The sequence below is a fragment of the Oncorhynchus masou genome, chromosome 9 (assembly GCF_036934945.1).
Source record: "Oncorhynchus masou masou isolate Uvic2021 chromosome 9, UVic_Omas_1.1, whole genome shotgun sequence".
Taxonomy (NCBI): Eukaryota; Metazoa; Chordata; class Actinopteri; order Salmoniformes; family Salmonidae; genus Oncorhynchus; species Oncorhynchus masou.
In genome coordinates, this window is record NC_088220.1 from 30,039,968 (window position 1) to 30,064,605 (window position 24,638).

A 24,638-nucleotide genomic window follows, 5' to 3' on the forward strand; every position below is an offset into this window, starting at 1 on the left:
TGATCAACAAGAGGCTTTGCGTTCTATGGAGAATAATGACGGACATGGAAGGTGTGTACCACGACATGCTAGCGGAGATCAAATTTCAATACTGAAGCAATGCTGCAAATTTCAGCGATACAGAGAGCAAGGTTATTACAAATCTCCGCTGTTGACAACCAAATGCTAATCTAAAAGAAATGGTAGATAATGTCTAGAGGCTTTTTACAATGTAGATCTAGTATATAAATTGCCTGGCTGAGTTGATGAGACAGTGGATTGCGCAGTCAGATGGAACAGAGTAAATAGGCATTTTAAGGTCATAGGTTTAGCAGGTGGTAACTTGTGGAATAGACACGGTCTGGAATGCGGTTTTAACCAATCAGCACCCAGGATTAGAAACACACATTGTGTAAGATGTCAAGGCATCAGTCAGTTTCCCAACACTCTTTACTGATTCTCTGGACCTGTCTGTCTGTTAGCTCCATACCAATCAACAGGAACATGTGTTATAGTCAGAATATAGTGACAGGACCAAGTAAATCATCCAAAACCATTCACCCAAAGCCTTTCATATACATTTAGTAGAATTCAAAATTGGGTAGAATTTGTATATACCTATTTCGATATTTGAAGAACTAAAGTTGTAGATATCATGGTCAATCTGCCCTCTGTTGCCTTAGTTATGTTTATTGCTCTGTGTCTGATTAATAAGTAAGCCAGGATACAAAAGGAGAGGGCGTGGAGGTCTTCTTAAAGAGGAAGACATTGTAGTCTCCCTCATTCAACAAAGACTATTATCCCAGGAGGTCAACCTTTTCTCTTAACCATCCATTTTGTGTTATAGACATGTAAGAGACAGTTTATTCAATTCTAATTTGCTTGTTTTATCTGGCGAAGGACATTGCTTTTTGGACTGGGGGATGACACAGGTAAGTCATAGTTTTGTTTGCATGTACAGTACCAGTCAAGTTTGGACACACCTACTCATTCCAGGGTTTTTCTTAATTTTTTTCAACAATTTTTACCATTTACCATTTTTCTACATTGTAGATTAATAGTGAAGACATCAAAACTGTGAAATAACACAAAAGGAATCATGTAGTAACCAAAAAAGATAGTCACCTGGTATGCATTGCAATTAACAGGTGTGCCTCGTTAAAAGTACATTTGTGGAATTTCTTTTCTTCTTAATTCATTTGAACCAATCACAAGGTAAGGGTGGTATACAGAAGATAACCCTATTTGGTAAAATACCAAGTCCATAGTATGGCAAGAACATCTCAAATAAGCAATATATATGTTGCAAAAAAGATGTAAAAAAAAAATCAAAGATATTTGTCCTCCGAGGAGGGGGGGTGGTGGAGGGGTTAATAAAAAAAATGAATAAAGACATGAAGGTCAGTCAATATGGAAAATTTCAAGAACTTTGAAAGTTTCTTCAAGTGCAGTCGCAAAAAACATCAAGTGCTATGATGGAACTGGTTCTCATGAGGACCACCACAGGAAAGGAAGACCCAGAGTTACCTCTGCTGCAGAGGATACGTTAATTAAAGTTAACGGCACCTCAGATTGCAGCTGAAATAAATGCTTCACAGAGTTCAAGTAACAGACACTTCATGGTCGAATTGCTGCAAAGAAACCACTATTCAAGGACACCAATAAGAAGAAGAGTCTTGCTTGGGCCAAAAAAAAACGACCAATGGACATTAGACCGGTGGAAATCTATCTTTTGGTCTGATGAGTCCAACTTTCAGATTTTGGTTCCAACCGCCATGTCTTTGAGAGACACAGAGTAGGTGAATGGATGATCTCTGCATTTGTGGTTCCCACCGTGAAGCATGGAGGACGAAAGGGCTATTTGATGACCTGGCCACTCCAATTACCCAACCTCAACCCAATTGAGATGGTTTGGATGAGTTAGACCATAGAGTGAAGGAAAAGCAGCCGACAAGTGCTCAGCATATGTGGGAACTCCTTCAAGACTGTTGGAAAAGCGTTCCAGGTGAAGCTGGTTGAGAGAACACCAAGAGTGTGCAAAGCTGTTATCAAGGCAAAGGGTGGCTACATTGAAAAATATAAAATATATTTTGATGTGTTTAACACTTATTTGGTTACTACATGATTCCATTTAATAGTTTTGATGTATTCACAATTATTCTACAATGTAGAAAATAGTAAAATAAAGGAAAACCCTTGAATGAGTAGGTGTGTCCAAACTTTTGACTGGTACTGCATATTGTACTCTTGTCTGATAACGGTTCTATTTTGCAGATATACTTCATTGTTCCCCTTTTCTGACATGATATTTACATGGAGAGATATTCCTCTTTTGTTTTAGACTGGTGATGGATTCTGCCAGGAGGCCCTGTTTCATAACCGTGTTTTTCTGGGTACTGGCAACCACCTGTCTTCCATATTCCGGTATGGCCATAAATAAATCAAATCAAATTGTATTGGTCACATACAAATATTTAATGAAGTGATTATGAAGCAATTGTATACTTGCTAGTGTAAAAGTAGTGTCAATAGAATGCATTATGGCTGAAGACTGAACTCCACTAGAGGACGTTTTGTCCAATTGTCCCCAAAATGTCCAATGTCAGTGTGTGACGTTGGTTCTGTGTTTGTGCCAGGCTCCCAGAGCCCCAGCCTGTGGGGTAAGAAGGCGGTGTTCTTGGGCCGTCCATGTATGTGGCAGCTGGGTAAGGAGTGTGTAATGCCCCTCCTGGAAGAGCTCAGTGTGTGTGTGCACCTGTGCCGGAAGATCGCGACGCCTGAGTGGACCGGCTTTGTGTACAAGGTGCCTGGCAACAGGCAGGTAGAGCTGGGGCTTGCAGGCCGGGGAGGGCTCCTGGTGGCATGGCTGTTTGGGCAGGAGTGGTTGGTACCAGAGGACCTGCCCCTGGAACATTGGCAAAACGTCTGCCTCACCTGGTCCAGCAACTCCAACAGGCTCAGACTCTACATCAATGGGAGCAGTCGCTTGGACGCCCACGTTAATGCCAGCCTGTCCCGGCAACTGTCCCACAATGGCACCCTGACCCTGGGGGTGTCCCATAACATAGTAGATGGGGTGATGGAGTTTGAGGACGGGAAGAACTTCCTGGGGGACATAAGCCTGTTCAGGATGTGGGGGTGGGAGCAGACGGCTGAGGAGGTGAGGGCCCATAGCTGTGCCGATGGGAACGTGGTGAGCTGGGACACCCGTGACTGGGACTACCAGAGCTGCCTACCTGAAGATGACACTAGCCTCCAGTGTGGTTAGCTTCCATACTTATTGTCTTCCACTGTATTCTATTTTGAGTCCTATTGAGAAAGGCAGCCCTGGGCACCATTCTATTCTATTCAAAGGGCCCCACTGAACAAATGTACAGTGAAGTGGAAAAAATGATTGTGACCAAATATGTATTCTTTGAGTAAGTAGGGAGATTTCATCCTTTTGATATAATGTGTAAGGGAACATCTGTAGGTAATGTGAGGGAACATCTGTATGTGATGTCTATAATGGAATATCTGGTTAATGCCCTGTCTTCTCCGTTTGGATCGTCTCGGTCACCTTTCTTAGCATGGTCAATGTTCAAAATTGAAATGAAGGCCGTCATAGCACAATGGCACCCTCTTGACAAGCCTTTCAATTCCCCAGAGGACATCATACGCAAATGGGTAAGAAGAATGTGATAAAGGATTGCTTTTTCCATTACGTGAAGGTGCCATGATATTCAATCCCAGTTGAATATGAACCCTATTTGTCTCTTTTGTCATTTTCCATCAGCTGGGGACCATATTTCCTGGGAACATTTCTGTGCGTGACATCTTTGTGTCATCTCCAAGGTAGTTTCATGTGTCAATTGAACGGAATTGTCCATTGGAATATAATGTACAGCATTGCTTGAATGGGGAGGGTGTTTTTATATGTGTGTGTGTGTGCATGCGTATATGCGTACGTGTGTGCAAGTGTGCGTGTATGTTTGTGGGTGCTTGTATGTGCGTGTACTATAGCGAAGCCATATCTATATGAGAAACCAACATAAATAACAAAACTGTCTAGACTTTCAACATCTTGTGTGAATATGATGATGTGTGTATGTGTGTGTGTTGAAGCAACCTAGAACATTGAAATGAACACTGCGTGGACACATGCCCCTTAGCCTAATCTCTAGTGTTTCTGTGTTCCCACACAGCCAGATCTGTCAAGTGGGCTATAATCCTAGTGTGCGAAACACAGAGAAAGCTCAGGTACGTCACTATCCAGTGCCTCAATTTGATTTTCCATAACGAGGATTGCAATATCCTCAGAGAAGCACCGTGCTGATAGGGACAGCAGTGAAGGGCTCCAGATAACGTTGTTATTCAACAGGACAGGCAGGAAACTGGCAGACAGGCTTTCATCGTAAACCCTTTTGTCAGGTCACAGACGAGGGGAAAGGTAAACTCATGAACAAGTGGGAGAATTGTAATTAAGAGACCTTACAAGTTAGAACTAAAATCATAAATATGTGTTTGTTTCCAGGAATCAAGAAAAATGGAGTTCATCTCAACTTCTGATAAGTGGTATGAGGAGAATGCATAAGGATGCATGAGGATGCATAATGGACATTATAGTTTCTAGTCTGATGTTTTATTGCTTCACTGTAGTGTCTCTCTCCATAGTGTCAGCTGTTTGGTCTATTTGAGTGTTAGTCCTGAGACTGATGTTGGAGCGGCCCAGAATGATATCTTTGGAAAGCTGAGTCTAGCCTTCACCTCTGGCCAAGTCACCCTTATTGCAGACCCCAGCAGCCTCAGTGTACGCCCCATAGGTGGGTACACACACACACACACACACACACACACACACACACACACACACACACACACACACACACACACACACACACACACACACACACACACACACACACACACACACACACACACACACACACACACACACACAGACACATACAGTACCAGTCAAAAGTTTGGACACACCTAGCTGTACAAGAGTTTTTGTTTATTTTTAATATTTTATATTTTATGCATATAGAATAATAGTGAAGACATCAAAACTATGAAAAACACATATGGAATCATGTAGTAACCAAAAAAGTGTTGAAAATATATTTGAGATTTGAGATTCTTCAAAGTAGCCACCCTTTGCCATGATGATGACAGCTTTGCACACTCTTGGCATTCTCTCAACCAGCTTCACCTGGAATGCTTTTCCAACAGTCTTGAAGCAGTTCCCACATATGCTGAGCAATTGTTGGCTGCTTTCCCTTCACTCTGCAGTCCAACTCATCTCAAACCATCTCAATTGAGTTGAGGTTGGGTGATTGTGGAGGCCAGGTCATCTGATACAGCACACCATCACTCTCCGTCTTGGTCAAATAGCCCCTACACAGCCTGGAGGTGTGTTGGGTCATTGTCCTGTTGAAAAACAAATTATAGTCCCACTAAACGCAAACTAGATGGGATGTCGTATCGCTTCAGAATGCTGTGATAGCCATGCAGGTTAAGTGTGACTTGTTCTAAATAAATCACAGACAGTGTCACCAGCAAAGCAGCCCCGCTCCATCACACCTCCTCCTCCATGCTTCACGGTGGGAACCACACATGCGGAGATCATCCGTTCACCTACTCTGCATCTCACAAAGACATGGCGGTTGGAACCAAAAATCTCAAATTTGGACTCATCAGTCCAAAAGACAGATTTCCACCGGTCTAATGTCCATTGTTCATGCCTCTTGGCCCAAGCAAGTCTCTGCTGCTTATTGGTGTCCTTTAGTAGTGGTTTATTTTCAGCAATTCAACCATGAAGCCCTAATTCAAGCAGTCTCCTCTGAACAGTTGATGCTGAGATGTGCCTGTTACTTGAACTCTCTGAAGTATTTCTATGGGCTGGAATTTCTGAGGCTGGTAACTCTAATGAACGTATCCTCTGCAGCAGAGGTAACTCTGGGTCTTCCTTTCCTGTGGCGGTCCTTATGAGAGCCAGTTTCATCATAGCTCTTGATGGTTTTTGCAACTGCACTTGAAGAAACTTTCAAAGTTCTTGAAATGTTCCATATTGACTGACCTTCATGTCTTAAAGTAACGATGGACTGTCGTTTCTCTTTGCTTATTTGAGCTGTTCTTGCCACAATATGGACTTGGTCTTTTACCAAATAGGGCTATCTTCTGTAAACCACCCCTAACTTGTAACAACACAACTGATTGGCTCATGAAGAAGGAAAGAAATTCCACAAATTAACTTAACAATGCACACCTATTAATTGAAATGCATTCCAGGTGCCTACTTCATGAAGCTTGTTGAGAGAAAGAGCAAGAGTGTGCAAAGCTGTCATCAAGGCAAAGGGTGGCTACTTTGAAAAATCTCAAATATAGCATATATTTTGATTTGTTTAACACTTTTTTGGTTACGGCATGATTCCATATGTGTTATGTCATAGTTTTGATGTATTCACTGTTATTCTACAATGTAGAAAATAGTAAAAAATAAAGAAAAACCCTTGAATGAGTAGGTGTGTCCAAACCTTTTACTGGTACTGTACATATTCACATATACACCTACAAATAGCATGCCCACACATGCACATGGATTCAAATGGATTGCACATTCATATTTTCGCACACTGTTATGCACCCTGTTGTGTAATATCTTGCTCATTCCTCACAGGGGCTTTCCCCAATGCAACAGCTTATCCTCCCACTGACACCAACACCACTGCTGGCTCACCAACCAGCACCACTGCTGGCTCACCAACCAGAACTACTACTGGCTCACCAACCAGCACCACTGCTGGCTCACCAACCAGAACCACTGCTGGCTTACCAACCAGAACCACTGCTGGCCCACCAACCAGAACTACTACTGGCTCACCAACCAGCACCACTGCTGGCTCACCAACCAGAACCACTGCTGGCTCACCAACCAGCACCACTGCTGGCTTACCAACCAGAATTTCTGCTGGCTCACCAACCAGAACCACAGCTGGCTCACCAACCAGCACCACTGCTGGCTCACCAACCAGAACCACTGCTGGCTCACCAACCAGCACCACTGCTGGCTCACCAACCAGCACCACAGCTGGCTCACCAACCAGCACCACTGCTGGCTCACCAACCAGAACTACTACTGGCTCACCAACCAGAACTACTACCTGCTCACCAACCAGCACTACTGCATCAGGTGACACAGTTCTTTCATCAAATAGAAATGCTGGACTGCTATGCACTAAGGAGGACCTGAAATTGGCTTCCATTCCATTTTCACCAATCTCTATTCTAAAGAAGCTGGTTCCTTTCTTGTCTGTAGACCCTGGCTCTCCTTCAGAGACACACCAACCATCCATTGGAGTGCCTGCAAATCCCACTGGCCTGTCTACAACCAGAGAATCTTTAGACTTCAACTCAACAAAACCTGGTCAGCCAATATGACACATTTGATTACCTGTCTGCTTACGCTACAAATAAGCTTCATTTTCATATAAAAATATCAGTGGCTCTAAAATAAGTTTATTTTCCATAGGTGTAAGACCTAGGTTGAGAGATGAAGGCTGTTCAAATGTACAACAATTTCCACTGTTATGCTGTTATTAGGCATTGCATCCACCTTCTACAGAGTTAATATGAAACTGAATATGACAACGACTGTAACTGGCAACGACCCAGGGGAGATCATTCAGAAGTGGGTAAGAAACACAACAACAACAGCATCGGCACTGGAGGATGATAAACGTACAACAACATTCTCTTCAGCCTAACGGTCGTCACAGCGTCTTTTTGTCTGGGTTACAGGTTCAGAGAAACCTTGGGAAAGTCAAGATGAACGTATTAAACATCAATATTTTAAACTCGACTTATAAGTAAGTCCTGGCATTAACTGCATTATGACATGCTGTATAGCATAAGATAAATAAGACCCTGAGGTGCGCTTTTTAACGGGGGCTTGTTCCTTCTGTTTTTGTTGTAGAGTCAATGATCATAAAAAGATTCAAGAACTGGAGATGGTGAGGCTGTTTTAAAAACAAATGACTGTATCAACATTGGAAATTGATTTAGGGTGTAACTACATTTAATCATAATCGCAGCAGTAAGGAACCAGTTATACTATTGCGAAAATTAATGAGCATAATCTTTATTACCACACTGTAAGTTTATGGCTTTCAATATGAGTAAACAATTTATTGCCCACTAGTCATGAATTGTTTTTGGTTAAGTAAGATGTATAGTGCATATTTCATTGTGGTGTCTTCTCTGTTAGACTGCTGAGCTGAGACATGAGAAAAGGTAAGAGATGATAAAAAAGGTAAGAGATGATAAGAATGGAAAGAGATGATAAAAAAGTTAAGAGATGATAAGAATGGAAAGAGATGATAAAAAAGGTAAGAGATGATAAGAATGGAAAGAGATGATAAAAAAGGTAAGAGATGATAAAAAAGGTAAGAGATGATAAAAGAGGTAAGAGATTCTTTAAAAAAAAAACAGCAGTTGCCCTTTTGTTATGTAGACTTGATAGATATTGATGCCAACATGTTGTGTTTTGTTTTCCCCAACTTGTTTTAGTATGCTGTTGACATTTCAGTAACCATTTTTTTTAACTGAATCTGTTTTTTAAAATGTACCTTTTATTTAACTAGGCAAGTCAGTTAAGAACAAATTCTTATTTACAATGACAGTCTACCAGGGAACAGTGGGCTAACTGCCTTGTTCAGAGGCTGAACAACAGATGTTAATCTTGTCAGCTCAGGATTCAATCCAGCAACATTTCAGTTACTGGCCCAACGCTCTAACCACTAGGCTACCTGCTGCCCCAGGTTGGTCACCAGGTTGGTTTTGGGTTTTCATCCCACATTTTATCTGTAGGTTTAGATGTACCTTCCAGGTTGAGGATGCTGATGCACGTAATGTCACGACCACTCAAACACTCATCACTGACCTTCTGTCTGGGAACCATGTTGATGAAGAGATCCAGGTTGACCGCAGAGATGTCCACGTTTCACATATAGGTACAGTATGGCTGACCTTTGACCATTCCTCCATCTGTATTCGATTTTCCAATCTATTTTAGAGTGAATGAATGGTGTCCACCCAACTACTGTCACCAATCATACTTTCTCAGATCATACTTCCAAGAGGGAGGCATGGAAGAAAGAAAGAAAGAAAGAAAGAGAGAGAGAGAGAGAGAGAGAGAGAGAGAGAGAGAGAGAGAGAGAGAGAGAGAGAGAGAAAGAAAGAAAGAAAGAAAGAAAGAAAGGAGGAGAAAGAGAAAGGAGGAAGGAACGTGCCTGACTTATTAACCTATTTTCCCCTCTCCAGATCCTGGGAGCTGTCCTAAGGACACCCATGAGAGTTTCTGGGGCGTGTATAAATGGCCAATCACAGAGGTCCAGGTGACAATAACTATGATCTGTGAGAAGAACCTTGGATCAAGGGCTTCCAGGAAATGGTGAAGGCCCAGCTAACGTTACATTTGCAATAATGCTTGTTAATTGGGGTCGGAAAATCTCATGGCTGTAGTGATGATGGTGGGAGTACCATAAATGGTGGTTTATATAGTAGATACTGTGAAGTAAAATGATGTGCATTATATTCCATGGTATGGTAGATCTTGTTATCTTTATTCAAACAGTTTCTTGCTGAATCATCTTAGCGCTATAAGTCTTTCTGAGGATTCAGAATATGTCTTTTAACCTGTTCAATACCAGAGCTGTGACTACGGTCAAAGGGCAAGATCATATTTCTATGGGTAAAATCACCCGTTGCCATAGAGACGGCTCAGCGAAGAGATCCTTCAAATGTCTTCTAGACACAGTGCAACCCTGTCACACACGCTCTTACCTATGTGCACACAATCACTCAGTCACAGAGGTGACACTGGTGGATCTCTCAGTGCAAGAATCCATTTCCTTCAATTGAATTGGGTGGACGGAACGCCTCTGGTGTCAGAGTGAAACATTGTCCTAGCGTGTATTATGCTAGCAGTGATACATTATGCCAATGTTTATTAAGCCTACCAGGGGAAGGTTGTCTGCAGGAAGTAAACATTGAAGGGAAAGAAAAGAATCATTACCTATAATTGAAAGAAAGCCCTTTGACTTACGTTTCCCATGATGCCTCCGTAGTCCACCCTTCTCCCTGAAACGACAATACACCAAATATTTTTTTAAATCATCGTAAAAAGAAGTGTGCAATTATGCAAAATAGTAACAAATTGTTTATTGACAACAGATCAGAACAAGACAAGACTGGTCCTCTCGTCTTCTGCTCATTTCACCTTCATCTCTTTTTTCTCCTGGCCCCCTTCTTCCCTTTAGTGAGTTAGATGGAGTGACTGAGAAAGCCCAATGGGCTAAGCCAAACCTGAAGGCATGCAAGCCGGTAATCACCATCTCTGATCTGGACAAAGTCACCGTCACAGCAAGTAAGTGCCTTGTGCAGTCTAAATACCAGTCACTAGGTTTTGGTGAAATAACCGTCATTTGTTATGTTGTACTGTAGCTATGGCATGCATGTTCTTCCCTAGCCTCTTCCCCTGTGTTTTTCAGTTGTATTATATTAAAATATTCCACAGTGCAGTGTGCTACATAACATTGGACTTTGTGTCTTTTCCTCCCAGACAACTCAGCAGATGTGATGGACATGATTAAGAACCTCCTGGGTGACGAGGGGGACCTGAGTGACTCCCAGCTGGCCACCGTGGTCCAGAAGCTGGATGAGGTTCTGTGGGTCAGCACGGTGACCCCTCAGCTCGGCAGAGATATTGTCAACATCGTCGCTGACATCCTGGTGTCCAATTCTGACCTGTCAGCGGTTGCCAATGAGTAAGGGGAAGGGGCAATGGGGAGAGGGAATATGGTTGCAAGATTTCGTGTAATTTTTCCTCATTTTCTGATGTCACCTGTGTATTTTCCTCCTCCTCTGCTGTTCTTTATGACAAATTTGTCACTGACATTTTCCATCATGTTCCCAACAGAATTCTGGGTATCACAGACAGCATTGGGGACCAGATGGATTTCCCCGAGGAGTCACTAAATGTGACCGTGACTTCCCTGGCCCTCTCCATGATCAACGTAGATCCAGAGCAGTTCCAGGGCCTCACGTTTGGTGTCTCCTCGTTTTCGACTGGCCTTGTTCCAGAGGTAAAATTGTAACATGACCCTATTGTCTGGTCAAGCACTTTCTGGATTTGACTAGCAGTGAGTATCACAACTCAGAGATACAGTGTCCATGGTCCAGTAGCGCAGCCAATTTCCTGTCCTGTCAATATGTCCATATAAATGTCCCGTTCTTTATTGCTCCCTGTGATATACTGAGCCCTTCCTACTAAAAATAAATGACATAATTAACTGGACTGTTTTTATTCCATTTAAATGAGGACATGTCCTTAAGGGAACGGAGAAATGTGTGACACATGTAGATGTTATATGACACATGTAGATGTTATGTGACACATGTAGATGTTATGTGACACATGTAGATGTTATGTGACACATGTAGATGTTATATGACACATGTAGATATTATACGACACATGTAGATGTTATACGACACATGTAGATGTTATGTGACACATGTAGATGTTATACAACACATGTAGATGTTATGTGACACATGTAGATGTTAAGTGACACATGTAGATGTTATATGACACATGTAGATATTACACGACACATGTAGATGTTATACGACATATGTAGATGTTATACGACACATGTAGATGTTATACGACACATGTAGATGTTATACGACACATGTAGATGTTATGTGACACATGTAGATGTTATACGACACATGTAGATGTTATACGACACATGTAGATGTTATACGACATATGTAGATGTTATACGACACATGTAGATGTTATACGACACATGTAGATGTTATACAACACATGTAGATGTTATACGACACATGTAGATATTATACGACACATGTAGATGTTATACGACACATGTAGATGTTATACGACACATGTAGATGAAATACGACACATGTAGATGTTATATGACACATGTAGATATTATACGACACATGTAGATGTTATACAACACATGTAGATGTTATACGACACATGTAGATGTTATGTGACACATGTAGATGTTATGTGACACATGTAGATGTTATGTGACACATGTAGATGTTATGTGACACATGTAGATGTTATGTGACACATGTAGATGTTATATGACACATGTAGATATTATACGACACATGTAGATGTTATACGACACATGTAGATGTTATACGACACACGTAAATGTTATACAACACATGTAGATGTTATACGACACATGTAGATGTTATGTGACACATGTAGATGTTATACGACACATGTAGATGTTATATGACACATGTAGATGTTATATGACACATGTAGATGTTATACAACACACATGTAGATGTTATACGACACATGTAGATGTTATGTGACACATGTAGATGTTATGTGACACACGTAGATGTTATGTGACACACGTAGATGTTATGTGACACATGTAGATGTTATGTGACACATGTAGATGTTATATGACATATGTAGATGTTATGTGACACATGTAGATGTTATATGACACATGTAGATGTTATATGACACATGTAGATGTTATGTGACACATGTAGATGTTATATAACGTTATACGACACATGTAGATGTTATACGGCACATGTAGATGTTATACGGCACATGTAGATGTTATACGACACATGTAGATGTTATGTGACACATGTAGATGTTATATGACACATGTAGATGTTATGTGACACATGTAGATGTTATACGACACATGTAGATGTTATATGACACATGTAGATGTTATGTGACACATGTAGATGTTATACGACGCATGTAGATGTTATACGACACATGTAGATGTTATATGACACATGTAGATGTTATGTGACACATGTAGATGTTATATGACACATGTAGATGTTATATGGAGAAAGGAAAAGATAAATAATCCTGCATAACAGCAAATGTGAATTTTTATGTGGACATTCCAAGTTTTACATTTCCTGCACTGCAGAAAAACTCTCCTGCAACAGGGTGATCAAATTAAGATCCTACATCTGTAGCATTAATTTCAACTGTGCTGACACAGCAAATGGTAATGAAAATATGACGATTTACAGAAACAAGAAGATTGTTTATTCCAGCATGTGTCCATTGTTTTCATTGTGGTGCAATGACCTTTTGTTCCATGATGAAATGTAGTTATATATGGCCATTTGAATAAATCATTGTACATGCGTTTTGATTATTGGTACACCACTTTCTTTTATAGACCTACGTCAACCAGACGTTCTTGAGTCGGCCTTGTGATGGCACAGTCGCATCCATCTCCCTTCCGCAGTCCCTTCACAACTTCTTCCCCCAGGGAAACAAAAAAAAGAGAGTTCAGTTCCACTTCTATGGCATACAAGAGCTTTTCAAGGTACCTGGTTAAGAATGACTTGATGTCGTTAACAACGTATGAGGTGCATCATGATTTTTGGTTAATTATTTATGAATAACCTTTTACCTCAGTGGGCTAAATCAGGGTCAAACAGAGTGTTTCTTGGTAGTCTTAAACAAATCTACTCCGAAACAAAATTATACACCTCACACACAAGGTTATGGCTTAAAAAAAGAAGACACCTGTACCATGTCAGATATAGAGTTGAAATGTATTACATTTTGAGTTTGCATCCCAATATTACACTTAATATATATCACAGAAAACTGAAATATATATATTTTTAAACATTTGACATAGAAACAGCAAGTTTTTAAAAGTAATTTAGGAAATGATGAACAATATTTATAACGTTCCACCCATGAGGCCACTAGAGGGCGATGTGGTCACTTGACTGCAGGACGCTATGGAAGGATGGTTTACTTATTTTGAAGGGAAGCTTACAGCAAACGTACAGTAGTTCAGTGTTAAAAGTTTTATGATCATTCACAGGACCCAGCAACCAACTGCACGCTGAATAGTTATGTGGTGTCTGCCAGTGTCAACAACAGCAATGTCAGCAACCTCAGGGATCCCGTGGTGGTGACACTTCGTCACCTCAAGCCTAAAGAGGTGAGGAATGAAAAATAGCTTCATCTTACCACTGAACATAGTGATGTTTCTGCTTTAGAGCCTGACTAGCTGCACCCTTTGCTTCCCCAACAGAAAAACGACAAGGTGGTGTGTGTGTACTGGGACTTCCAGAAGAACAATGGGTGCGGTGGATGGGACAGCAACGGCTGTGAGACACTTCCAAGTATCTCCGCTTATCAGACCACCTGCCAATGCTACCACCTGACCCATTTCGGCGTGCTCCTGGTGAGTCACTTTGGTCGTCGACTGAGGGAAACAAAAGACATTAGTGCACTGCATCTGAACTGATATAAGGCTCCTATTGACCTTTGGCCTCTGTGGTGTCCTACAGGATGTGTCCAGGACTCCTATCGGTGAGGCTGACCAGGAGATCCTGACGGTCATCTCTTACCTGGGCTGTGGTGTGTCCTCCATCTTCCTGGGCATCAGCCTGCTCACCTACGTGGTATTTGAGTAAGTCAGCATCTGGATAGATAGTCAAGGAGGCAGATTCATGGATGGGACAGGCAGGGCAGACTATTTGGTGATATTACTACACACTGTTTTCTACTTTTCTGTAGCCTTTCACATCACATTCTCAATCTCTCCTCCTTTCTCTCTGTGTCATTGGCTTATTTCCTCCTGTGCTTCATCTGCCATTCACACTATTCTTCTCATTCTCACCCTCTTTCCATTCATCTCCCAATATTATTATTTTTTCTCTCTCTCTCTCTCACTCTCTCTCTCTCTCTCTCTCTCTCTCTCTCTCTCTCTCTCTCTCTCTCTCTCTCACTCTCTCATTCTCTCTCTCTCTCTCTCTCTCTCTCTCTCTCACTCTCTCACTCTCTCTCCCTCTCTCTCTCTCTCTCTCTCTCTCTCTCTCTCTCACTCTCTCTCTTCCACTCCGTCATAGGAAGCTGCGTAGCGACTACCCATCTAAGATCCTCATCAATCTTTCTGCGGCTCTGCTGGGCCTGAACTTAGTCTTCCTGCTGGACTCCTGGCTGTCCTCCTTCGGCAGCTACGGTCTCTGCATCAGCACGGCAGCCACGCTGCACTACTTCCTGTTAGCCTCATTCACCTGGATGGGCCTGGAGGCCATCCACATGTACTTCGCTCTGGTCAAGGTCTTCAACGTCTATGTCCCCCTCTACATCCACAAGTTCTGCGCCCTCGGCTGGGGTAAGTTAGTCTGAAGCAAAATAAGGACACTTGTATTTTAGAGCAAGAATTGTCAAATATTTTAGAGCAAGAATTGTATGACTCCAATTATCTTTTTTTATTTGCTTGTCTCCGAATAACATTCTAATATGTGTTGAGAGCCTTGAGTCGATAAAAAAAGATCAATCAATTCAAGGTAAATGACAGTGATTTACTTTCCTTATAGACGCTTTTGTATTGTAGTCAGTGTTTGAAACGTTTACACAGGCCCTGATCTAACGGATTAGCTGACCATGTTTGATGAGGGAATAGAATGAAGAGGTAAAGTTCTCTGTCTCCACACAGGCATTCCTCTGGTGATTGTCAGCATGGTCCTAGCCGTAGAGAAGGATGCCTATGGCAATGTTCTATCTGAGGCCTCCCTTGACTCTCTACAGGGCTCTGAGCCATTGTGAGTGTGCTACACAGTCAGTTGACCAGTGTTACTGATAAAGGTTATTGATAGGGGTGTGTGGCAGTTCATCACATCCATGTTATTAATCATCTCTCTCTCTCCCTTTCTCAGCTGTTGGATGCAGAGTAATGTTTTCTTCTACGTCACGGTCGTGTCGTTCGTGCTGCTGGTCCTTGTTTTTAACGTGGTCGTGTTCATTGTGGTTCTGGTCCAAATCCGCCACATGCAGACCAATAAGCCTGCAGCAACAGGAAACAAGCGCTGTGCCATGCATGATTTGAGAGCAGTGGCCAGTCTCACCTTCCTATTGGGTCTCACCTGGCCAATAGCCTTCTTTACCTGGGGACCAGCCAGGGTCCCTATGCTCTACCTCTTCTCAGTCCTCAACAGTCTGCAAGGTAAGGGACCAATATAATAGTGTCTATTGTACAAGAAGGTATGGAAGAGAGAGGAAGAGAGAGAGAGAGAAAGAGAGAGAGAGAGAGAGAGAGAGAGAGAGAGAGATAGAAAGAAAGAGAGAAGCCCCATTATCTCCTCTCTGTCTATGTTTCAGGGTTCTTTATCTTTGTCTTCCACTGCCTGATGAAAGAGAATGTGAGGAAGCAGTGGAGGATCCATCTGTGCTGTGGCCGATTCAGGCTCAATGACTACTCAGGTACAGTCGATGGACCTCCAAGCAGTTTGTCTGCTAAATGACTCAAATGTAAATGTAAATATGGTTCATAGAGAGTGTTCCTGAAGTTGCTTCATTTTTACCTTTGACCTGGGTTTAGATTGGAGTCACTCCATGACGATGGGCAGCAAGACCAAGCAGAACCAGCTGGTGCACCGCTCTCCATCTGTCAAGTCTGTCAACACCTCCTCTAGGAAGATCTCTGATGACTCCACTACAGCCAGCTGTAGCTCTGGCACACCCTACCAACAGGGGGCCTAGTCTACTGTAGCTCCACCACGGGGCCTAGTCTAGCTCCACCAGGGAGCCTAGCTCCACCAGGGGGCTCCACCAGCCTAGCTCCACCAGGGAGCCTAGCTCTACCAGGGGGCCTAGACTAGCTCCACCAGGGGGCCTAGCCTTGCTCCACCAGGGGGCCAAGCCTAGCTCCACCAGGGGGCCTAGCATGGCTCACAGGACAGGGACACTGAACTTTACACAACATGTGCTATAACATCCTTCATCTGAAACGATGGGAAAAGCTTGAGCTCAGGACATAATAGCAGACACCTGAGTTCAGTCCATTCTGAATTGCACTGTCGTATGTCTCACTGCAGTGCAGTCTCAACTTCCTCAGGAGACAAACATAATCTAGGTTTAAGTGTTAGCCTGTTCTGTGCATTAAAGGACACAAACTCTATGAATGATGTGTATTCTAAGTGAACTATTGTTGTAGTAAATGATCAATATGTTGTTACCTTGTGCATTCTATCTGGTAAATTGCATTTCTCTTCTCCATAATGTGTTTCTGTTTATCTTTTCATGATGTTAAATTAAAAACTTTTGCAAATAAAGAAGAGGAATGAAAACCTTGAAGTGTAAAGAGTCAACGACACTTTAAAACCTTTATTGACTTCATAGAACCCTATATTTTCAATGCCTCGTAATGTAGGCATTCCATTGGGCAGTCTCTCGCCATTTTAACAGGAAACAATCCATGACATTTAATGAAACACGTTATGTTTACCGCCATCTCCAAAAGACTTGAAGGTTGATGAATGTGGTTTGTTTAGCATAGCGGAGAATCTTTTATTTTCAGTCTTTTCTCCATTTCTCCATCTAAAATACACCTTATGAAAAGCACTCTTCCCACACTTGCATTTTGACAGAAAGATAAGGCTAGGTGGCCCATTCAAAAGGTGCCGAATGTAAACTTGGGGACATTTCAATGGAAAGACATCTGACAAGGAGGATCTGTGTCAAGCATATGACAGCATAACATCTCATGTTGTTTCAGCTGTATGGTTACAAGGCAATGTGTCCTTGTGTTGACTAGTGAAAAGATGTCTGCATCACATCTTCATTGGTGGCTGGGACTTTCATTGTAGTTCTCTGTCTGAATGTGGAACACTGTCTCCTTTTCTAAAGACAGCTGTTTCAAATAAGAATTTCAAGTCTAATATAGAATATTTATTTATTGCATTATTGCAATTACCTTACTGTCCGAAAATGGTCAGCTGTCTGCATTCTGCCCATAGGAAAACATCTATACTGAGCATACAATGCTTGTCTTAGATTGCCATGAGGATTATTACTTGCACAGTGCACATAAAGTAAGATAATGTAAATATCACAAAGCAATAGCCTTCTATAACCATGCTATTGTTTATTTTAACCCTTCAAATATCAAACTGTAGATATTTCCAAACTTTCTAACTGACAAACCCTTCCCATATAGAATGTGTTCCCCATAAATTCTTCTTTAAAAGTGAACAGACGTTTTTGGCAGTGCAGTTCACTAAGGAATGTTTTTAGTAGGTGCTGCAAGTGTGTGGAAGAACTTGTTGAGTTACATTCTCATCATACCGAGTTTGTAGCCCGTCACGCCCTCCCTCCCGACGTCTACTGCACAGCAGGCAGCTGGAGCGCTGGATGTGTTGAAGGGAGGCGGGTTGACTGACTCCAATAAGCAAGCGGACAGTTTGATGTTTACTCCGTCAATCTGGAAACTTGAAAGAGCACGACGATCTTCAAAGGTTGTATTATATCAGCAGCATTTGAAGAATGCCAGTGCTGTTGTCAAAGGAATGATATTTTGACTCATTTTTGGAAATTGCATGTAATCAACAACAGCAAAGGTTCCTTCAATCAATCCAACCAGGAACTTGGTCCTTGGTCAGAGGAGCTCACCTGCTCAGGTAAGAGTACATGTCACGTATTCCTTTCTTCTGATATAATCTAAGAATACTGTCAATGTAATATATGGTTTTAACAATATTTGCAGATACATGTCTGATTATTATAATTCACCATAACCGTTTATGGTGAATTATTATTATTCTCTAATTTATGTCACTTAGGAACTTTTTCATTCAATTTGATGTGGTTGTTGATACAATTTGACTGAATCAAAGATAAAAATCTGTCTATCACAAAGTTGTGATAAAAGGTATGGAGCTTGTAACATGTGGACAGCAATGAGCATTGATTTACTTTGTACCTATAATGTGTGTACTGACAAGCAGACATTGTTTTTAAATAACAGATATCTGCTAATTAAAAGATGTCATTTCAGTCACGTTTTGGAAAGCTTATCCTGCCCATTCTATTGCGGTCATACATACACGGTTGATGGGGATTTTTCAACTGTCTGTGAATCAAATAAGCTCACCAGGATACTTTCCTTTTTTTGGATTAAAACCAAATAAAAAATAAGCATTTGACTACTTCATGGCGAGATGATTTGTTAATTCCCCTGGATGCTACAGTATCCATCCAAGTCAGGAAATCCAATCCAAACCGAGAGAGTTATAACATTTAAAAAAAAAAAAAAAAATTCATTTCACCTTTATTTAACCAGGTAAGCTGGTTGAGAACAAGTTCTCATTTACAACTGCGCCCTGGCCAAGATAAAGCAAAGCAAAGCAAATTAAATCCATATCCTAAATGATAGACTTACAAACAGCATAATTCCAATGAATGAAACAATCACATGCTGTATGAGTAGCCTAGCCTACAGATGGATTTGCTATTCACAATATCAATGTTCTCTACCTTTCAACAATTGTACTCTACCACAGGAGGCTGGTGACACCTTAATTGGGTAGGACGGGCTCGTTGGTAAAGGCTGGAGCGGAATGGTATCAAACACATCAAACAAATGGTTTCCATGTGTTTGATGCCATTCAATATGCTCCTTACGGCCATTATTATGAGCCATCCTCCCCTCAGCAGCCTCCACTGTACTCTCCTATGTTCCACCAGGATCTGAGTTGAGTCAGCGATGGCAGTTCGTTCAGGTAGCCCCCAGGAAGTTGTAAAGACAGAGGTGCAGTCCGATAGAGTCATCTTCACCTACTTCCAGGGTGACATTGGTAGCATGGTGGACCAACACTTCACCCGTGCCCTCGGCAAGGCCGACAAGAACAAGGCCCCCAGCGGGAAGGGCAAAAAGAGCCGCAAAGCTGTCAAATCTGGTGAGCAGACAATATTGCACAATATCTCTTACTGTGCAATTAAGTTTATCATCCTGATGCTGTGTGCACCAAACAAGAAAACAGGTGTTCACTAACATGTGAAATGTACACAATGAAATAAAATTCTAGATACTTTCTCTCAATCTGTTTCAGAGTCTGACTTAACGTCTTGTCGGTGGGGTGTCTCAACCCCGTCCTGGTCTGAAGGCCACTTTGCCCCTGTCTCTGGTTCCCTTCAGCTGAGCAACACCAAGGAGTCCAGCTCCAGCCACCCCCTCGCCCTCGACTCCCCAGACGAGAGCCCCAGCCCCTGGGCCTTTGCCTCCAGGCAACATGGTGGTCTGGGCCTTCCCGCCATGGCCTATCCCCATGCCATGTCCCCTGAGGGCCTGGGGGTCACTGGACAGCATTACACCAACTCCCTGCTCAATCTCCTCCACAGTGACCGGTCAGAGGTGGCTGCAGACATGGTCTCAGGCTCCAAACCAGAGCTTTTCCCTAGCTGGACGGGTCACCCGGTCTTCAGAGAACCCATGAACCCTGACTCAGGTATGGCTGCCTCAACACAGATCCCTTATCACTATTCATGTGTAGGAAAAGGAAGACTTCTCTCTTACACAGATTAGATAGTCGACTGTAGCCTAGTTCACTGTCAGATAAATCTACCATCCAAAATGAATTGATGATGTGAAGATTAGGGAGGTTTCACAGTACCTGTGCTTCAGTACTTTTTCTCAACTTCATATCATTTGATTGTTTGGTTGGTTTTCAAAAGGTCTGTTTTGAGTTATTCATCACCTATTCCTCCCTCTTTCAGGACTAGTTCTGGAGAAAAAGGACCTGTATTGGTATTAAATGAAGTGTCACTGCGCAGGGAAGAGAGAGAAGAGTCTGCAACACATTCATGCTGTGCTCCCTCCTCTGGTAATCAGACAATTTCCTGCCAAACCAGCCTCCTCCACAGCCACTCGCAGAAGGATATCAGTTCCCTGAAATGCAACAGCTGGAACGGCCTCTCAGAAACAAAACACTTTCTGACTAACCTGTTTGCAAACCGGATTATAATTCAAGGAGTCGGGGGGTGGGGTGTCAGTGTCACATCAAAAATCAAAAATAGCCTGTTTCGACTGTGGAGAAAGTTTACATTAGATACTTACATCAAGTTCCTATGTAAAAAATGTAAAAAAACTTTCAATGTTTTTTTTTTTTTTTACAATTTAACAATTTCAAACATTTATTGAAATACGGGTGTTTATGAATAGCTCTTGCTTCCTTCAATGTGTGGACTTCGGAAGGAGTTTTTTAAAAATGTGATCTTCATTTGTGATGTGGAACCAGCTAATAAGGTTTAGCTCACAGCAAATGAATGAAATGCAGTTGATATCCTTATGATTGTCATGAAAATGAAAGGTTTTTTTTGGAGAGGTTTATGAAATAGGTTATTCAGAAATTGTCTACTTTGTATGCTCCGCAGCAATCTACATTGCACTGTAGGCATTGACACAAACCTCTTTTACTGTAATAATTGAGTTGTAAGACTTTGGATTAAACATAAAAAAAATTATCTGTTACATCTTAATGAAGTGCAAAAACATCTGGACATCTGGATTGATCTGGATTAGATTAAATATCTTTTGCCTGGAAAGTGTACATTACTCTCACAGGAACAGACCTCGAGCCATTTAGAACAAGTTTGACCATACTGCCACCATATGGCTGAAACATGAAGAGGGAAGAGGTGCCAAATGTACAAAATGTCACTTGAAATGAATATTAGAAAAGTTATTTTGTTTTCTCATTCATTTTTCATGTGTGGATATTTTATTGATGCATAGTGGATTATATTCAGGAATACAAATAAAATATTTTATCTCCTCCGAACTGGGCAGAGCATTTTTGTTAAAATGTTGGTTAGAACAAAGTGGCTATGACAATGCATCTTCCTCCCTGTAAATGTTTTTGAACGGTACATTGCTAAAAGGTGTTAAACATAACTGTCAAATTCTTTATCCAATGATACTAAAAAAGAGAGGAACGACAGCTAGAGGGGTGTTGCATTGTGTTTCAGTATTAGCATAGGAAGAGGACGGGCAGGTGAGGCAGTAGCATAGGAAGAGGACGGGCAGGTGAGGCAGTAGCATAGGAAGAAGACGGGCAGGTGAGGCAGTAGCATAGGAAGAGGACGGACAGGCAAGGCAATAGCATAGGAAGAGAGCAGACAGGTGAGGCAGTAGCATAGGAAGAGGACAGACAGGTGAGGCAGTAGCATAGGAAGAGAGCATACAGATGAGGCAGTAGCATAGGAAGAGAGCAGACAAATGAAGCAGTAGCACAGGATGAGGACGGGCAGGTGAGGCAGTAGCATAGGAAGAGAGCATACAGATGAGGCAGTAGCATAGGAAGAGAGTAGACAGATGAGGCAGTAGCATAGGAAGAGAGGAGACAGATGAGGCAGTACATAGGAAGAGGACGGGTAGGTGAGGCAGTAGCATAGGAAGAGAGTAGACAGATGAGGCAGTAGCATAGGAAGAGAGCAGACAGATGAGACAGTAGCATAGGAAGAGAGCAGACAGATGAGGCAGTAGCATAGGAAGAGAGCAGAGAGATGAGGCAGTAGCATAGGAAGAGGAAGGGCAGGTGAGGCAGTAGCATTGGAAGAGGATGGCCAGGTGAGGCAGTAGCATAGGAAGAGAGCAGACAGGTGAGGCAGTAGCATAGGAAGAGAGCAGAGAGGTGAGGCAGTAGCATAGGAAGAGGACGGGCAGGTGAGGCAGTAGCATAGGAAGAGGACGGGCAGATGAGGCAGTAGCATAGGAAGCGGACAGACAGGTGAGGCAGTAGCATAGGAAGAGGACGGGCAGGTGAGGCAGTAGCATAGGAAGAGGACGGGCAGGTGAGGCAGTAGCGTAGGAAGAGGACAGACAGGTGAGGCAGTAGCATAGGAAGAGAGCAGACAGATGAAGCAGTAGCATAGGAAGAGGACGGGCAGGTGAGGCAGTAGCATAGGGAGAGGAAAGGCAGGTGAGGCAGTAGCATCAGAAGAGGACGGGCAGGTGATGCAGTAGCATCGGAAGAGGACAGACAGGTGAGGCAGTAGCATCGGAAGAGGACGGACAGGTGAGGCAGTAGCATCGGAAGAAGACGGGCAGGTGAGGCAGTAGCATCGGAAGAAGACGGGCAGGTGAGGCAGTAGCATAGGAAGAGGAAGGACAGGTGAGGCAGTAGCATAGGAATAGGACAGACAGGTGAGGCAGTAGCATAGGAAGAGGAAAGACAGGTGAGGCAGTAGCATAGGAAGAGGATAGACAAGTGAGGCAGTAGCATAGGAAGAGGACGGACAGGCGAGGCAGTAGCATAGGAAGAGAGCAAACAGATGAGACAGTAGCATAGGAAGAGAGCAGACAGGTGAGGCAGTAGCATAGGAAGAGGACGGGCAGGTGAGGCAGTAGCATAGGAAGAGGACGGGAAGGTGAGGCAGTAGCATAGGAAGAGGACGGGCAGGTGAGGCAGTAGCATAGGAAGAGAGCAGACAGATGAGGCAGTAGCATAGGAAGAGAGCAGACAGGTGAGGCAGTAGCATAGGAAGAGGATGGGCTGGTGAGGCAGTAGCATAGGAAGAGAGCAGACAGGTGAGGCAGTACCATAGGAAGAGGACGGGCATGTGAGGCGGTAGCATAGGAAGAGGACGGGCAGGTGAGGCAGTAGCATAGGAAGAGAGCAGACAGATGAGACAGTAGCATTGGAAGAGAGCAGAGAGATGAGGCAGTAGCATAGGAAGAGAGCAGACAGATGAGGCAGTAGCATAGGAAGAGAGCAGACAGATGAGGCAGTAGCATAGGAAGAGAAGAGACAGGTGAGGCAGTACATAGGAATAGGACGGGTGGTTGAGGCAGTAGCATAGGAAGAGAGTAGACAGATGAGGCAGTAGCATAGGAAGAGAGCAGACAGATAAGACAGTAGCATAGGAAGAGAGCAGACAGATGAGGCAGTAGCATATGAAGAGAGCAGACAGATGAGGCAGTAGCATAGGAAGAGAGCAGACAGATGAGGCAGTAGCATAGGAAGAGGAAGGGCAGGTGAGGCAGTAGCATAGGAAGAGGATGGGCAGGTGAGGCAGTAGCATAGGAAGAGAGTAGACAGATGAGGCAGTAGCATAGGAAGAGAGTAGACAGATGAGGCAGAAGCATAGGAAGAGAGCAGACAGATGAGGCAGTAGCATAGGAAAAGAGTAGACAGATGAGGCAGTAGCATAGGAAGAGAGCAGACAGGTGAGGCAGTAGCATAGGAAGAGGACGGGCAGGTGAGGCAGTAGCATAGGAAGAGGACGGGCAGGTGAGGCAGTAGCATAGGAAGAGGACGGGCAGGTGAGGCAGTAGCATAGGAAGAGGATGGGCAGGTGAGGCAGTAGCATAGGAAGAGGACGGGCAGGTGAGGCAGTAGCATAGGAAGAGAGCAGACAGATGAGGCAGTAGCATAGGAAGAGAGCAGACAGGTGAGGCAGTAGCATAGGAAGAAGACAAACAGGTGAGGCAGTAGCATAGGAAGAGAGCAGACAGATGAAGCAGTAGCACAGGAATAGGAGGACGGGCAGGTGAGGCAGTATCATAGGAAGAGAGCATACAGATGAGGCAGTAGCATAGGAAGAGAGCAGACAGATGAGGCAGTAGCATAGGAAGAGAGGAGACAGATGAGGCAGTTCATAGGAAGAGGACGGGTAGGTGAGGCAGTAGCATAGGAAGAGAGTAGACAGATGAGGCAGTAGCATAGGAAGAGAGCAGACAGATGAGACAGTAGCATAGGAAGAGAGCAAACAGATGAGGCAGTAGCATATGAAGAGAGCAGAGAGATGAGGCAGTAGCATA

The 24,638-nt window shown here is 43.0% G+C and overlaps 2 protein-coding genes across 3 annotated transcripts; both read left to right on the plus strand.

The window, feature by feature from the left end:
• Positions 1-779: 779 nt before the first annotated feature.
• On the plus strand, positions 780-17,178 carry LOC135545822 (adhesion G-protein coupled receptor G4-like). The gene is made up of 28 exons (XM_064973735.1): positions 780-911; positions 2,321-2,403; positions 2,616-3,242; positions 3,548-3,645; positions 3,755-3,813; positions 4,164-4,218; positions 4,493-4,533; positions 4,633-4,781; positions 6,641-7,153; positions 7,280-7,387; positions 7,564-7,655; positions 7,762-7,829; positions 7,937-7,973; positions 8,228-8,253; positions 8,830-8,972; positions 9,283-9,412; positions 10,281-10,387; positions 10,583-10,787; positions 10,940-11,105; positions 13,251-13,400; positions 13,914-14,033; positions 14,127-14,279; positions 14,386-14,507; positions 14,947-15,215; positions 15,540-15,645; positions 15,760-16,046; positions 16,202-16,303; positions 16,422-17,178. The coding sequence occupies exons 2-28, from the start codon at positions 2,328-2,330 to the stop codon at positions 16,580-16,582; spliced, it is 4,170 nt and encodes a 1,389-aa protein (XP_064829807.1). The 5' UTR covers positions 780-911; positions 2,321-2,327; the 3' UTR covers positions 16,583-17,178.
• Positions 17,179-18,199: 1,021 nt separating this feature from the next.
• Positions 18,200-21,657, plus strand: LOC135545823 (transcription cofactor vestigial-like protein 2). 2 transcript variants are annotated; one of them, XM_064973737.1, is made up of 5 exons: positions 18,200-18,336; positions 18,434-18,498; positions 19,565-19,776; positions 19,930-20,325; positions 20,594-21,657. In XM_064973737.1, the coding sequence occupies exons 3-5, from the start codon at positions 19,584-19,586 to the stop codon at positions 20,629-20,631; spliced, it is 627 nt and encodes a 208-aa protein (XP_064829809.1). In that variant the 5' UTR covers positions 18,200-18,336; positions 18,434-18,498; positions 19,565-19,583; the 3' UTR covers positions 20,632-21,657. The 2 variants fall into 2 exon arrangements, with proteins under 2 accessions (XP_064829809.1, XP_064829808.1); XM_064973736.1 differs by having other exon boundaries at positions 18,200-18,498.
• Positions 21,658-24,638: the final 2,981 nt, after the last annotated feature.